The following is a 16,977-nucleotide window of genomic DNA, read 5'->3' as shown; positions in this document are numbered from 1 at the left end:
CCCCACACAGAGCCACGCCTGTTCTTTCTCCACGGAAAGCCGATGACCTGTCCTCTATACTATCCAGAGTGCCCTAACACAGATATGACCAGGCCGCCCTGCAGAGAACCTTGGGTTGCTAATGGCTCTGGATAAAGTTCAGATGTCTTCACATGACTTTATAATGACTCTTCTAACTTTTCACTCATCATTTCCCACTTCCTGGTCAAAGCGCCAGCCTTGCTGGACTATTTTTAGAGCCTAAGAGAAAGCTGTTTGCTCTTGTCTTTGTACGCTGTGTTCCCTCTTTGACAGCATAGCAGTAAGAATCACAACTCTTCCTCCAAGACAGACACTAAACAGAGGGTAAATCACGGGAGTCAGGATGTGGGCAGACCTGTACTAATGATGGCTGGTAAACACAGGCTGTCCAATCAGAACAGACACCCTACTTTTATATTTACCTCCAGCTAACTCTCGAGTCACTAGAACAAGAAGGTATCCAAACACTTGTCTGAGTTTCAGACTGGCTTTCATCAGCTGTTGAGGCACACGATGTTTAAATGCTTCCTAAATCCCAGTCGGCAACCAAGGACTGATAGCAATGCTACAGAATATTTGGAGAATAAAATCAGAGAGAAGATGTATATTTTTCCATTATTTAGCACAATTAATATAATTACCAGTAGAGACTATGGAGCAAGATCCTTGTAACCTATTTACTGCTATATTCTCAATACAAAGTGTGTGTGTGTGTGTGTATGTGTGTGTGTGTATATGTATGTGTGTATGTGTGTGTGTGTGTGTGTGTGTGTGTGTGTGTGAGAGAGAGAGAGAGAGAGAGAGAGAGAGAGAGAGAGAGAGAGAGACATGTGTGTGTAGTTGTGCATTCCTATGCACACCTGTGGAGGCTAGAGGAGAATGTTTTGTGTCCTTCCCATAAGGTTCTCTGTTCTGTTCCTTTAACACAGGGTTTCTCACTGAACACAGAGCTTACTGATTTCTGTTAGGTTGGACACAATCCTAAACATATTTGCTCCACCTTTCTTTTTGCCCAGCAGAGCATGTGGCCACACGTGTCTTTTCACATGGAAGCTAAGAACCCAAACTCAGGTCTACACTTATATAGGTGCTCTTACAAACTGGGCCAGCCCCCGCCCCCACTCAGCCCCCAGGTCCACAATGCAAGGTGCATTAAATGATAATATCTGAGTGGAGGGTGACTGATCTATCACCCAGAAAAAAAAACTGCATGGTATTGGTACAGAGACAGGCAGAAAGATCAATGGAATAGAATTGAAGACCCAGAAATGAACCCACACATCTATGGTCACTTGATCTTTGACAAAGGAGCTAAAACCATCCAGTGAAAAAAGACAGTATTTTCAACAAATGGTGCTGGTTCAACTGGCGGTCAACATGTAGAAGAATGCAAGTCAATCCATTCTTATCTCCTTGTAAAAAGCTCGAGCCTAAGTGGGTCAAGGACCTCCACATAAAACCATATACACTGAATCTAACAGAAGAGAGAGTGGGAAAAAGCCTTGAACACATTGGCACAGGAGAAAATTTCCTGAACAGAACACCAATGGTTTATGCTCTAAGAACAACAACAGACAAATGGGACCTCTTAAATTGCGAAGCTTTTGTAAGGCAAAAGACACTGTCAATAGGACAAAACAGCAATCAACAGATTGGGAAAAGATCTTTACCAATCCTACATCAGATAGAGGGCTAATATCCAAAATATACAAGGAACTCACGAAGTTAAGACTCCAGAGAACAAATAACTCTATTAAAAATGGGGTACAGAGCTAAACAAAGAATTCTTAGGAATTCTTAAGAATTCAATATTCTGAGGAATATCAAATGGCCAAGAAGCACCTAAAGAAATGTTCAACATCCTTAGTCATCAGGGAAATGCAAATCAAAACAACCCTGAGATTCCACCTCACACCAGTCAGAATGGCTAAGAACAAAAACTCAGATAACAGCAGATGCTGGGAAGGATATAGAGAAAGAGAAACACTCCTCCATTGTTGGTGGGATTGCAAGCTGGTACAACCACTCTGGAAATCAGTCTGGTGGTTCTTCAGAAAATTGGGCATAGTACTACCTGAGGACCCATCTATTCTACTCCTGGGCATATACTCAGAAGATGCTCCAACATATAACAAGGACACATGCTCCACTATGTTCATAGTAGCCATATTTGTAATAGCCAGAAGCTGGAAAGAACCCAGATGTCCTTCAACAGAGGGATGAATACAGAAAATATGGTACATTTACACAATGGAGTACTACTCAGCTATTAAAAACAATGAACTCATGAAATTCTTAGGAAAATAGATGGAACTAGAAAATATCATCCTGAGTGAGGTAACCCAATCACAAAAGAACACACATGGTGTGCACTCACTGATAAGTGGATATTAGCCCAGAAGCTCCGAATATGCAAGATACAATTCACAGACCACATGAAGCTCAAGAAGAAGGAAGATTGTACTGGCTGGTTTTGTGTGTCAACTTGACACAAGTTGGAGTTATCACAGAGAAGGGAGTTTCAGTTGGGGAAGTGCCTCCATGAGACCCAGCTGTGGGGCATTTTCTCAGTTGCCCCTTGTGGGTGGTGCCATCCCTGGGCTGGAGGTCTTGAGTTCTGTAAGAGAGCAGGCTGAGCAAGCCAGGAGAAGCAAGCCAGTAAAGAACATCCCTCCATGGCCTCTGCATCAGCTCCTGCTTCCTGACCTGCTTGAGTTCCAGTCCTGACTTCCTTTGGTGATGAACAGCAGTGTGGAAGTAAGCTCAATAAACCTTTTCCTTCCCCAACTTGCTTCTTGGTCATGATGTTTGTGCAGGAATAGAAACCCTGACTAAGACAAAGATCAAAGTGTGGATGCTTCAGTCCTTAGAAGGGGGAACAAAATATTCATAGGAGCAAATACGGAGACAAAGGATGGAGCAGAGGCCGAAGGAAAGGCCATCCAGAGACTGCCCCACCTGGGGATCCATCCTATATACAGTAACCAAATGCAGACACTATTGTGAATGCCAAGAAGTGATTGTTGACAGGAGCCTGATATAGCTGTCTCCTGAGAGGCTCTGCCAAAGCCTGACAAATACAGAGGTGCATACTCATAGCCAACCATTGGACTGAACACAGGGTCCCCAATGGAGGAGTTAAGAGATAGGACTGAAGGAGCTGAAAGGGTTTGCAACCCCATAGGAAGAACAACAATATTAACCAACCAGATCCCCCAGAGCACTCAGGGAGAAAACCACCAACCAAGGAGTACACATAGAGGGACCCATGGCTCCAGCCACATATGTAGCAGAGGATGGCCTTGTAGGGCATCAATGAGAGAAAAGACTTGATGACTAGCTTTCTATGTATACATAATAGTAAAAGGTGGACTTTTGCTGTTCTCAGTTTATTTGTGAGGCTGTCTGGGAACTCTGGGACCAAGAGATTCTTCTGGCCTAATAACAGTGTCAGTTATCAGTTCCACCTTGAGGAAGAGTGGTCGGTTACTGTATGGTGTTCCTGCCACTACTGTATCAGTGGGTTTTCCTGCTAGACCAGCAGTTATTGTAGCTGCAGGGTTTAAATCTGGGTAAGACTGTTGATTACTTTTCTATAGCACTGCACACACACCGCCTCCAAGCACTATGCAAGCTAGCCAGTAGTGATGAACCATCCACGTCAGTACTGGCTTGATTTCTCCATGTTCTTTTGTGGCATCTTATGGTCAAGTTCTGGAAGGCTAACTAAGAGCTCTGACAAGAGCCTTTAGTTATTGACCAACATCTCTTCTACTCTTATCAGAGAATCTTCTTCTTATGGTAATGGTACATGGTGGTTAACGACAGAGACACACAATTGGTCACGGTGCAAGGAATCAGAGACAACATGGTGCTCAACCCTAAACAGGATCTCTATACTATACCCTTCCTCTCAGGGTGAAAGGCTACTTGCAGGAGAGGGTAGAGAGACTGTAAGAGCCAGAGGCAGTGGCTGACTACACTAGAACACTGTTTTCTAGAGAGAAGACAGCAAGGGCACATAAAAACTCACAATGTTTGTGCTAAAACTTGTACAAACTCAAGTCAAAAAAATCTTTCCTTGAAGGGAGGCAGCACTGAGTCCTGCTGCTAGCTAAGGAGATGCTGGCAACTGATAGCTTTTGGGAAAAGAAGAGTTGGTTTTCTTTAACAGTGTGACTCCCAGTAGAACAGCCATGCTCCAACACATGGCCCAACTCCTAGGAGGTTTAGGGCAGCACAAACTGGACTCTATTTTTCCTTAGAAAGGGTATGTAGCTGGGTGGGTAGGGAGGTGAGGATGGGTCTGAGAGGAGCTTGGATGGGGTCTGATATGATGAAAATACACTGTATAAAATTTTCAAACAATTCGTAAAAATTAAAGAATTCTTTTGTCTTACCCTCTGGAGTATCTGGGACCATAGGTGCATGCTTGAATGTATTTGATTTATTGAGTATACTAATATGAATTTATTGGATAGCCAAAAGCCAGCCACCCATAATCCCAGACTATCAAATGATTTGAGATGTGCAGGAACTATGGAGATTACTGATGAGCCTGATGTCCAGGCAGGATTCTCATTCTGCTTTAGCTTACCTCCAGGAGCCCATCCTCTGGCAGGTCTGTGCAATGAACAGCATTTTGAACCTTAGTTTTGCCAAAAACTGCCCTGAGGGTCTCAGGTCGTAAATGCCGGGCGATTTCCTATGAAATACACACACATATATAAAGACATTAGCTACATAAAACATATTATTTTATTTTATAAAATTCAAGTTATATAGTGAGGGTGACAACTTTTCTTGGAAACACCATAAATATATGAAAAATTTGACCACTGAAAAATTTATATTTATTAGAATGAATTTTTTTAAACATTAAAAAATGTTAGTAGGTTGGATGGTGGTGGCCATGCCTTTAATCCCAGCACTTAGGAGGCAGAAGCAGGTAGATCCCTAAGTTCAAGGCTCTCTTGGTCTATAGATTGAGTTCCAGGATAGCCAAGGCTACACAGAGAAACCCTGTCTGAAACATCTCACCCTCAATTTTTTTAGTGCTATATTACTCTGTGTGTGTGTGTGTGTGTGTGTGTGTGTGTGTGTGACAGAGAGAGAGAGAGACACACAGAGAGAGAGAGAGAGAGAGACAGAGAGAGAGAGAGAGAGACAGAGAGAGAGAGAGAGACAGAGAGAGACAGACAGAGAGAGAGAGGGAGACAGAGAAAAAGAGAAAGAGAAAGGAAGAGAGAGAAAGAGGAAGCGTCAGAGGACAATCTGAGTGAGGTAGTTCTCTCCCACCATGTGGGTCTGAGGAATTGAACTCAGGTCTTGGGAGCAAGCTCCTTTACCTGCTGATCTATCTTGTCTGCCCTAATGTGGTGATCTGAATAAGAATGGCCCCTGTGGGCTCATGTATTTGAATGCTTTTTCACCAGGAAGTAGGTCTGTTTGAAAGAATTAAAAGGATTAGAAGTTATGTGGCCTTGGATGAACTGTGTCACTTGGGGTGGACTTTGAGGTCTCGAAAGCCCACTCGTGGCCTAGTCCTCCTACCCGCTTTGCTTGCAGAGCAGGATGGAGCTCTCCCCTAGCTTGCCAGTACCGCCACTGCCTGCTGCCATGCTGTCCGTCCCTGCCTGCTGCCATGTTCCCTGCCACCATGCTGTCCGCCACTGCCTGCTGCCATGCTCCCCGCCACCATGCTGTCCGCCACTGCCTGCTGCCATGCTCCCCGCCACCATGCTGTCCGTCCCTGCCTGCTGCCATGCTCCCTGCCACCATGCTGTCCGTCCCTGCCTGCTGCCATGCTCCCTGCCACCATGCTGCTTGCCATGATGATAGTGGACTAACCCTAGGAAATTAAGCAAGCCCCCAACTAGAATGCTTTCTTTATGAGAGCTGTCTTGGTCACAATGCCTCTTCACAGCAATAAAACAGTGACTAAGACACACAGAAAGGCTTTTTCTGTAGCTCAGTGTATAATGAACCATATTAGGAGACAAATTATTGCTTAATAATTACATTTCTTTTTATCAATTGATTACTAGACCCACATAAAATAAGATTACTATGAAAAACATTATATAAGGATAATAAATATCTTAACTTTGTTTAAGACAAACCAGTTTTGTGGTACTGATTTTAACATTTTAAAAACTTTAAATCAGCTTAGCATTAGCTCATCTTCAAGGAGGAAAATGGTCACACATAGCTCTGGATTTACTGAGGCTTAGACAGATGCAAGAGAACTACAAGGGAAAATAACATCTGGGCAGAAATCGTAAGGAAGGAAGGAAGTTTAGCCCTGAGTGATGGAGGAAGGCGAGGTGATGGAAAGGCAGACCAATGGGTTTGAGTTCAGCTCTTGGGGTAGATAGTACTGAGACAAGTACACTGGGCAGCTGAGACCACCAGTATGACAGTTCTTACATCACATGCAAATTTCCAGGTCTGGGGAAGGGACTGGCAATCATCAGTCTAGAGGTACAACCATGGCTGAAGTCAAGGGGACAGCTAGAATGTTGGAACAAAGAGAACAGGTTGCATGGTTAAGTTACTGAATGACCATGTCTGTGCACACGGAAATCAGCATGATATCAGGTGCATGGATGCCGAGTAGCATTCACAGCAAATCAAGGCTGCTTTGAAAATTTTCATTTATTTAATTACAGCCACATGCCATCATAAGGACACATTGAATCAATATGAGCCTATGTACTGAATGTGATCCCATAGGCTATGATGGAGCTGCAATATCCTATCATCTCACAGCACTGTGATAGTCATAATGTGGTACAATGTGCCACCTACCTGATTGGTGGTGCTACCAGTGTAAATAAACATACTCTGTCAGTCATATATAAGGGTAGGGATACAATTATGCACAGTTGGTGACACCTGATAGTAACATCGAGGGATGATGTAAACAGTTTATGTATTTCTCATGCCAGTCTCTGCATCCTTGGAGTACTCCTACTCATTAGATCAGGTAGCACGCCATGCTACACATACGCCATGCTACACACATGTCATGCTACACACACACACCATGCTACACACACACCATACTACACACACACCATGCTACACACATGTCATACTACACACACACCATGCAACACACACGCCATGCTGCACACACACCATGCTGCACACATGCCATGCTACACACATGCCATTTTACACACATACCATGCTACACACACACCATGCTGCACACATGCCATGCTGCACACACACCATACTACACACATGCCATGCTACACAGGAAGCAGCCTCCACTGCAAGAGTTTAGGTTTTCATTTTAGATCATGTAAAAAAGGTCCTGCAAAACTGAAATGCCCTAAATGCATATTCCACATATGACTGAGGCGAAATGCCAAGAGTAATCTTTCTCCATAACAAGCCCCTTCCATATTCCAGCAGATTTTCCCTAATTATTCCTAACATATTCTTGTTCTTTCTTCTACTTATGCTCTATCGTGAAAACCACTGTGTGCTAGCCTTTCTTAATGAGCAAAAATAACTTCTAGACACAACAAGGCCACACTAAGCACCAATGATTTTATTTAATACCATAAACAATTCTTTAGAAGGAACTTCAGTATTTATACATGACAGGCTATGCTAAGAAAAGTGGACTCCTCAAAGAGTAATATTTATTTGCTCTTAAAGTCAACAGCCTTTCAAACAACCAAGTTCCTGGCATAGTCGTGTCCCTGGACAATCTGGTACCCAAGTTCCCAGGTGCTTGGTTATTTCTCATCTCTGTTTAGGTAATCCTGCAGTAGAATGGAAAAAAAAAAAAAAAAAACTCATCCTAATGAATGCCCTCTAAGTCTATGGCAGGAAAAAAAAAAAGATCACCACACAATATGGTGGCTAGCACAGAACTGAAAACAAAGAAGAGAATGAAAGGCTGTGTGCATCTCAGAGAATGCCACCGAGCCCCGAACACCGAACAGATAAAATATGTCCATGCAAAGAACTAATTGCTCCCATAGTCAGCTGCTCCCTTCAGTTTTCACTGATGCAGGAGAGAGACAGAAGAGTGAAAAACTGTCTCAACTCACTCTGTCTGTTACCAACAATGCCACCTATGCTGCTTCGGCAAGGGACACCAGCGTCTTTATACTGTAACAGATCTTCCTCACCTGTGAACCCCTTTGAGCCCTCGGGGTCATCCCACATTCCTGAAGCTCCCCTTTACACATCCCACGTGCCATGAGCCTATCTCCTCAGGCTCCTCTAGCCACTCACAATTCAGTCTTGTTTTTCCCGTCATCTTACCTTCTATTTTATCTTCTTTCTTCTCATCTTCTGCCCTCTCCATCCCAACCCATTTAGTGTTGTCCGTGTCTCTTCAGATGACACTTTAGCCCCTAACTTTACTCAACAACATCCCTGGGTTATTCCATTGGACATTTATACTCTTATCGTCCAAGTGGAAGCTTATTATCTCCTCTCTGAGTCTTTCTTCCTCCTGGTTTCCCTCTCTTCATGAACAGGAAGAACCAGAGCTCAACCAAGAAGCCTAGGCAAAAAGTTGCCTAGGCAAGAAGTCATCCCCAAATGCATCTTTCCTCCCGGAGCCCACACCCAGGCTGCCACAACACACGGACTGTTTCCTTAGTCACAGCATTCCTTCCCATGTCCCCTTCCCTGCCGTAGTGCTACACTTTGGTGGTCTCCTAGCAGGCTTTTTTTTTCACCTCTATCATTAACTTTCATCACATTTGTTTTACACAGATGCTCATTCTCCTAATCGACACACACTTAATGACAAGAGACTATTATTACCTTTGCATAGCCAGCACACTGAAAGTTCCTGAAAGATGCCTCGAGTATCAGTACTAATGACTTAGCATGAGAGTGAATGGACGAATCAAAGGACTGGTAATGCCCAAATTTATACTCATTAAAGGTGACAGAATGGAGAAAGCCAGCCATTTAGTTACCAGTGTCAGCTCCTTCTTGCTATATTCTCCAGAGATGTTCATCTCAAGGAATTCAGAAGAAAACTCCTTTGCCATATAAGTAACCACTATTTGATTGATTTGTTCATCTTCATATACATGTGCATGATATGTGTATTTGTACGCCTGTAGAGGCAGCTGTGTGCCATAGTATGGGTGGAGGTCAAAGGACAACCTCAGATGTCAACCATTGCCTTATACCTTGTTTGAGATGGAGTCACACTGTTTGCCACAATGTACATTAGCCTAGCTACCCCCAAATGTCTGGAGGCTTGCCTAGTTCTGCCTCCCATATCACCATAGCAACACTGAGATGCAGATGCATGCTGTCATGCCTGGCTTTGCATGGGGCCTGAGGATCTGACCTCAGGTCCTTTCACTCGAGTAGAAGATAGCTCAGATCAACTTACCTATTTGGGCATTGATGAGTTTGTTTATCTGAAGTTTGCAAACCAGGGCACATAGGGCTGAGATCAGGCATTGAGAACCCTGAATTCCATACTTTGAAGGAGACCTACTCTGGGACTTTGACTTCGAATGTCACTGACATAAAATTCCATGTGGCACCCGTGTGAGTTGGGGACAATCAATCAGACTAGCATTAGGTTTTAAATGCATCTAAGTGATTTTCCAGTTGTAATATTAAGACAGACTTGAATTCCCAAGAACTATGGTGTCTTCTGGTGCAGGTACATACTTGAGCACTATAAACATCAGATTGTATTACAGTAAGTAATCATTCAGTGTATTTGTTAGGCCTATACATTGCTATATTTTAAAAAATACATTCTGCTAAACTGCATTAATGAATATTCTTTCTTTTCCTGCCCTTCTCTCCCTCTGTCACTTTTCCTTTTTCCCCTTCCTCGGTTTCCTATTTCGTGCTGGGTATCAAATCCAAGGATTCACACTTGCTAAGAAACCACTTTATCACTGAACTTACTGCGCTCTCACTGTTTTATTCACATTGAGACACTGTTTCACTAAACTGCCCAGACTATTCTCAAACTTACCTTAGTCTCTCCAGCAGCTGGGGTTACAAACCTGTGCCACCGTTTCTAGCTAATTCATATTCTTATGTATGACTCTGAGGCACATGACAGTGAGGTAAGAGTCTCACATAGCAATATTGTGCTTGTTTCCTTGGTTACATATTTTCTAAGGTGGAACTATTGTGCTGGAACTGTGGATGTAGTCTGTGATTCTACCTACTTGGGTAGCTCAGGCAGGATAACCTTAATCCTAAAACAATGTATTACCATTTTATTCTATGTATGGATGTTTTACCTGCATGTATGTCTAAGTATCATGTGCATGCCCGGTGCCCATGGAGACCAGAAGAGGATGTAGAGATGGATCTCCATCTCTACATCCTCTTCTGTAGATACAGATGGTTGTCAACCAACCATCTGTATCTACAGATGGTTGTCAACCAACACATGGATGCTAGGAATTGCACTCGGGTCCATTGAAGGCCAGCCAGTGCTCTTAGCCTCAAAGTTGTCACTCTGGCCCCAGGGATCAGAACCTCGAAACCTGCCTGGGATTACAGGGTGAGTTCAAGACCAGTCTAGATAACTTAGGGAAACTCAGCTCCAAATTAAGAAAGCAAAAAGAAGGCTAGAGAATATTAGTGGCAGACAGTTGCTTACCATGTGTAAGAGTCTGGAATTAGCACCTACTGTACCCCACACACACACACATGAGAGAGAGAGAGAAAGAGAGAGAGAGAGAGAGAGAGAGAGAGAGAGAGAGAGAGAGAGGGGCAGACAGACAGACAGAGACAGAGACACACAGAGAGAGACAGGGACAGAGAGAGACAGGGAGACAGAGACAGAGAAGGAGGAGAGGGAGAGGGAGACAGAGACAGGAAATCATGTTTAGAATACGTTAATCATTCCTTTAATGAGAACATTTAATAAACCACAGCATGTTAATTGGATAATGCCAATATGGGTTGCTATCACCAGAAAACTGGTTTTCTTAGTGTCTTCCTTAGCAGTTTCCCTCCACCATCACCATCTTTTCTTTAAGAAAAGAACCTTTCCTCAGGGTTACATTCTAAAGGCAATGTCACCCCCTTACCAATAGAACTGTGATTTGTGACTAGAATCTTGTACCAAATTTATAGCTAAAAAAGTAAAACAACCCATTCCATCTCTGCATTCTCTTCTAGATTATTTGGTCTCCTTTTCTCTACCAAAGCATTGCCAGGGCCTATTAAAAATTCATTTTTTTTATACAATTGGAACAAAGCAGTCATTTTAAAAATAAATGCCAACTTTGAATTTCAATATAACTGATATATCTTAGAAAACCATAGGAAAAGCGTCTTCAAAAGTGCCACCCAATAGTACCTGGCTCGAATGCAGGGCAAGTCCAGTCCAGGCACCCACCCTGCTGGATGTCACATGTCCTGTCCCAGATCAACCCCACCGTCTCCCCTCACTTCCTTCTCAGCCACTCACCAACTCAGCTTCTCTTTGATTCACTCGTGTCCAGACATTCAGACTAGATAGCACAGGCTATCTCAACATGCTAAAGCCCACAGATCATTACCCAGTCTGTTTACTGTTCTGTGCTGTATCCTAAATGCCACACTTTACCTAGTTTATGATAGCTTCTTGAGTGATTGTCAGTGTATACGTTATTTATGAATCTCTTCCCAGAGTTGGTAAATCCACTGGAAGTGCGGCGGGTGTTTACTCATTTTAATACATCTGGTAGCATTCAGTACATGTTACACAAGGAGGAACTTCACATACATGTCTATGTTGCACTGACTTCTATATTTTAAGAATTCAAAAAGTATACACCATGGATTATGAAATACACATATTTCTAAGTCACTCATGCAGTAAAATCTCTACGACTGAACTGCAAAAGGATTAAAGGTGAACTCTGGGAATAGAATGCACTGACTGGATCTTCAGGTCTTACACTGGGGAATTTCAGGACCATTCCAGCAACGCCACTCTGTACAGGAGGAGCTGCAGCCACTCCTGCACCTGCTTCTTGTGGGTGAAGCTTTGACAGGTACAGTCTTGATTGAAACCTGAGATGTATACAACTAACAAACCAGCCCCCACAGCCCCCAGCTCTGGACACCACTGTCCAGCTCTTAGGTGGACAGGCCTCAGAGGAACCCACAAAGTAACCAGAACACACACCAGCTCAGCTCTGAGAGTGTAGGTCTGCACTGTCTAGTTTCAAATGTGCAGCAAATCAATTCATTCAAATTCCTGAAGGTGTCTCTTGTGAGAAGGGCGTCTCAGAGGATACATCAGGAAAACAAGCCTTCGAGGGCAGATATCCTCTGGCTATTTTACTCTGCTTTGTTTGAACAAATGTGCTTGACAGCAAAAGACAAGAAGGTCACAAATTTTCCCCTATTTTAAAATTTCAGGCTAAAATGATACTGGCAAAATCTCTTTGATATAGTGTTGAAACCTGATACGCCAGTCACATCTCTGCAGCAAGTTACCCAAAATGTATCCAGGGCCTGCCTCTGGGTGTGTGCCCCTTCGCAGGCCCTCACCAAGGACATCATCCATCCATTCAGCTGCATGACCAAGCTTTTCTCCCCAGTCTCTAAGAACCACACTTGGCTCAGCTAAGGAAAAACACACTCTCTCTGTGAAAGCAGAGATCAACAATTACCACACTGTAGCTGTTCTCCAGGGGGTTAACTCTGAACTTACGGCCACTAGTTCTCATCAAAACTAGAGTCCGAAAAGCATCTGTACAGAGAAGTCAAATTCAAGGAAGTAAAGGGACCCATCCTTTCCTTCAGAAGCCTCTGAGGACACATAGCAACCGCGGCGGGAGCAGACACAGCTGACGTCTCTCATAACTGGGACTCACTGGGCTGGTGCCATCAGCTTCTTGTTGGGACACTGGTCATCACTGAAGACTGCTGGCACACATGGCACAATCTGAGATTCACAAAGAAGTTCTCTCTCAAGTTTAGGAAACACTGGGCTTTTTGTGAGCAGTTCATTTGTTTTATGCCCATTGTATGTATAAGGTGTGGCTTCTGGCAGCCACTGCATCCCACTGCATCGTTGAACTCCACTGCATCACTGAACCCCACTGCATCGCTGAATCCCACTGTATTGCTGAATCCCACCGCATCACTGAACCCCACCACATCGCTGAATCCCACTGTATCACTGAATCCCATTTCCTCTACTACCTGATGTTTTCACGGAGATTCTTACGAAAAAAAGAAGTCTAAACTTAATGAGCAGATTAGTTTTTTTGTTGTAAGCTAATTTAAAATCAATTTGCAGTACAAATGTTGTATGTCAGCAGGTAGTTTGGCTATAACGGTGCTGTCCCTTTAAGAATTCTCTGTTGCAGGGTCCTCTCACAATGAAATTTATGCATTGAAGCTTTGAAACATTTATTCACTTTATATTACTAAACCACTTAAAATAACAAGGTACCTGTTTAAGCCATTTGCATTATTTATTTATTCATCAATATTGTTATTTTTTACACTATGGTATCTCATTAGTAAGTGACTGCTTAGGGGGGAAAAAACTGACTTTGGGCACATTTTCCCATAAACATATGAAACCCCCTCCCCCAAGAAACTACAAACCACAAAGATGCAAGTGCTTATTAGTATGGAAATATTTTATGTAGTTATCTCAATTCTTTTCCCTTTAATTGACTTTTTGATTCCAGTCCCTTTCACTATTTTTATTTATAATATTCAATACAATGAAATGCTAATTAAATACAATACTGAGGAAACAGTGACAAGAGAATGCACATCAGTTCAGACAAAATCTCCTCTCAGCTCCTACTGCCTCCAGGTCCTTCCCCACCGGATGCCTCATCCCCTGCAATCGGTACTCTCTCTTCAACTCTCTTTATCCCATCTCAGGAGTCCTTTCTGGTTTCCTGGCTTCTCCGTTCCTAGGTAGTCTTGTTTATGGAATATTTTCCAATTCTATCTCTTTTCCCTGAAAATTCCACAGTTTCACTTCTATTTATGGCTGAATGGAATTCCATATCATGTCTATACATTTTCATAATCTATTTCATCTGCTGATGGGCGTTGGGGCTGACTGTTTCCTTGCTACTATGGAAAGAGCAGTGGTAGCATGAATGCGCAAGTACTTCTGTAGGCCACAGCGTTCTCTGAGTACCTACACGGAGCCCTATGGGTGTGTCGTAAGGGAGGTCAACGTGCAGTGTTTCCAGTGGCTGCCGCACCGCTTTCCACAGGGCTGCCTCAGTTTACACTCCCAGCCACTGCACAGGGGCTTTCTCTCCCCTGACGTCTTCTCCAGAATTTGTCCTCATTTGGTTTCTGATGATTAATATACTATGCTATAGGAATTCCTATTTTTAAATCAGTGTACTGATCCACAGACTTATGTAACCATTTAAAAATATAACTGCTTCTATATTGGATTCTGCTTTCAAGTGTAATTAAGGAAGAGATTTGAAATACAACAGTTCAATAAATTTTCAAAATGAATTACTCCCAGTACTTGTGCAAATAGACTGCTGGTTAGCCAGCTCCCTTTTCTTATATTCTTTTTCGTTGGTTTGACTCAGAGTGCAGAGCACAGAAAACAATATGTTTAGCAAATAAAACTCCCTGTGTAGGGGCAAAAACTTAGAAGATAAATTTCTGTTTGGTGAACATTCATTCTTAATAGAAATTCATGTGTGACCTGCTTCAGGCAGGCTCTGCAGAGTCTAATGTGTTATGTGTGACAAGAAGAGGACGGGGCTGTGCACTGCACGAGGACAAATGCTGCACACTGCAGCGCCCGCCCTCTGCTTCCCATCACCCCAGGTTAATGAGGACTCTGAATACCAAGTCATTCTTTTGTATGTTAATGTCCATTGGGAATCAGCATCCATCTCATCACTCAGAGAAAAGGCAAGGAAACCATGAGAGTTTAAACCGCTCTCCTTTACACTACCACAGCTACAGAAAGAGTAAAATAAAATGCATGTCAAATGGGGTTCTTACGTCGATTCAGCAACCCCCAGAAATAGATTTGAAGGCAGTAATGAGAAGATGTTCAAATGCTCAGACGGAAGTTCAGTCTCCATGGCTACATAGATGAATAAGGAAATTAGCAATAGTGAGATGCTGAGCTAAGCCCTATGCTGAACACCCACACAGCCTTTTGCTTTGCTTTGCTTTTAAAAACAGGGTTTCTCTGTATAGCCCTGGCTATCCTGGAACATGTTCTATAGACAAGGCCGGCCTTGAACCCCCAGAGATCTGCCTTCCTGTTTCTTGAGTGCTTGGTTAAAGGTCTGCACCACAACTGGCTTTTTAGCTTTTAAAAAAGATGCTATATATTTTTGTATGTGTTGCAAACATGTGAATGTGTATGTGTATGAATATGTGTGTGTGTGTGCCTGTGTGCACAAGAACATATGTATATGTCGACATGTGTGTGCATGCACATGGAGGCCAGAGAACAAGCTTGGGTGTTAATCTTCAAGAGCCATTATGACCACTACTGTTTTGTGAAGGGTCTCTCGCTAGCCCAGGAGCTGTTGAAGGAGGCTATGCTTCCCAGTCAAAGTCCCACCTGTCTCCACCGCCCTGCCCCTGCAATTACAAGACCACGTCACTACACCTGGCTTTTCTTACATGAGTTCCAGGGACTGAGCTCAGGTCAAAAGCACTTTCCTAATAAAGCCACTTCCCCAGTCCTGCAGAAGCAGATTTAATACTATTAGTGTAAAACTTAATTAAGTAGGTATTACACAATATTAGTTAGTGGATGATTTTAATCTTACTTTTATAAATATATTAATTTAAGGCCAAATTACAGTGTTTATTTCTGAAAAGAAGAAAAACAAGAATGGTAATTAATTTTTGTTTTCTTGAGCCAAAGTTATAGTGTTTATTTCTAAAAAGAAGGAAACCAAAGATGATACCACAGGTAAATCCGCTTCTTTCCGTCTCTATGAGAACAGAGATGTCTCCCTTGATTTTTGTTGTCTGATTTCACCTGCCAGGAATCTGACTCAAGGGGAGATCTGGAAACCAGGGGAGAAAGCAATGTAGGCCAACTTGACTCACTCCAAATAGCGCATGGCACTTGCACTTTCTGGGAGGAAAGCAATCCAGATACTCTTCTCAATGCAAGCAGAAAGTGAATGCAGTCCTATGCATGCTATGGAGTGACAGGGAAGGTCTTCAGTAAGCATAACCTCCCAGGACCATCTATAATGTGTGCGATACGTGGGCAGAAAAGGAAACGCAGCACTTCCTTCGGAACAAGGAGCACCTCTTTCTGGGCTACTGTAAAGCTCCTGGACACACGTTCACTGCTGCACACACGCTCACAGCTGGACACATGCTCACTGCTGCACACACGCTCACTGCTGCATACACGCTCACTGCTGCACACACGCTCACAGCTGGACACACGCTCACAGCTGGACACATGCTCACCGCTGGACACACACACGCTCACTGCTGGACACATATTCACTGCTGCACACATGCTCACTGCTGCACACACGCTCACAGCTGGACACACGCTCACTGCTGCACATATGCTCACTGTTACACACATGCTCACTGCTGCACACACGCTCACTGCTTCACACATGCTCACTGCTGCACACATGCTCACTGCTGGACACACGCTCACTGCTGGACACACACTCACTGCTGGACATACACATGCTCACTGCTGCACACATACATGCTCACTGCTGGACACACAGTCACTGCTGCACACACGCTCACTGCTGCACACACGCTCACTGCTGGACACATACATGCTCACTGCTGGACACATGCTCACTGCTGGACACACGCTCACTGCTGGACACACGCTCACTGTTGCACACACGCTCACCGCTGGACATACACATGCTCACTGCTGCACACATACATGCTCACAGCTGGACACACACTCACTGCTGCACACACGCTCACTGCTGGACACACGCTCACTGCTGGACACACGCTCACTGCTGGACA

The 16,977-nt window shown here is 43.6% G+C and overlaps 1 protein-coding gene across 4 annotated transcripts in view; it reads right to left on the bottom strand.

The window, feature by feature from the left end:
- Nme7 (NME/NM23 family member 7) overlaps positions 1 to 16,977 on the bottom strand; it is a 155,899-nt gene that overhangs the window by 35,121 nt on the left and 103,801 nt on the right. For all 4 annotated transcript variants that reach the window (XM_031387737.1, XM_031387748.1, XM_031387764.1 and 1 more), the window contains one exon: positions 4,619 to 4,726. In XM_031387737.1, coding sequence (XP_031243597.1) covers positions 4,619 to 4,726 — 108 coding nt within the window. The remainder of the gene's footprint in view (positions 1 to 4,618; positions 4,727 to 16,977) is intronic.

This window comes from Mastomys coucha, unplaced genomic scaffold (assembly GCF_008632895.1).
Source record: "Mastomys coucha isolate ucsf_1 unplaced genomic scaffold, UCSF_Mcou_1 pScaffold1, whole genome shotgun sequence".
In the NCBI taxonomy this organism is placed as follows: Eukaryota; Metazoa; Chordata; class Mammalia; order Rodentia; family Muridae; genus Mastomys; species Mastomys coucha.
The sequence above is the reverse complement of the archived record's forward strand: the minus strand, read 5'-3'. Positions and strand labels throughout refer to the sequence as shown.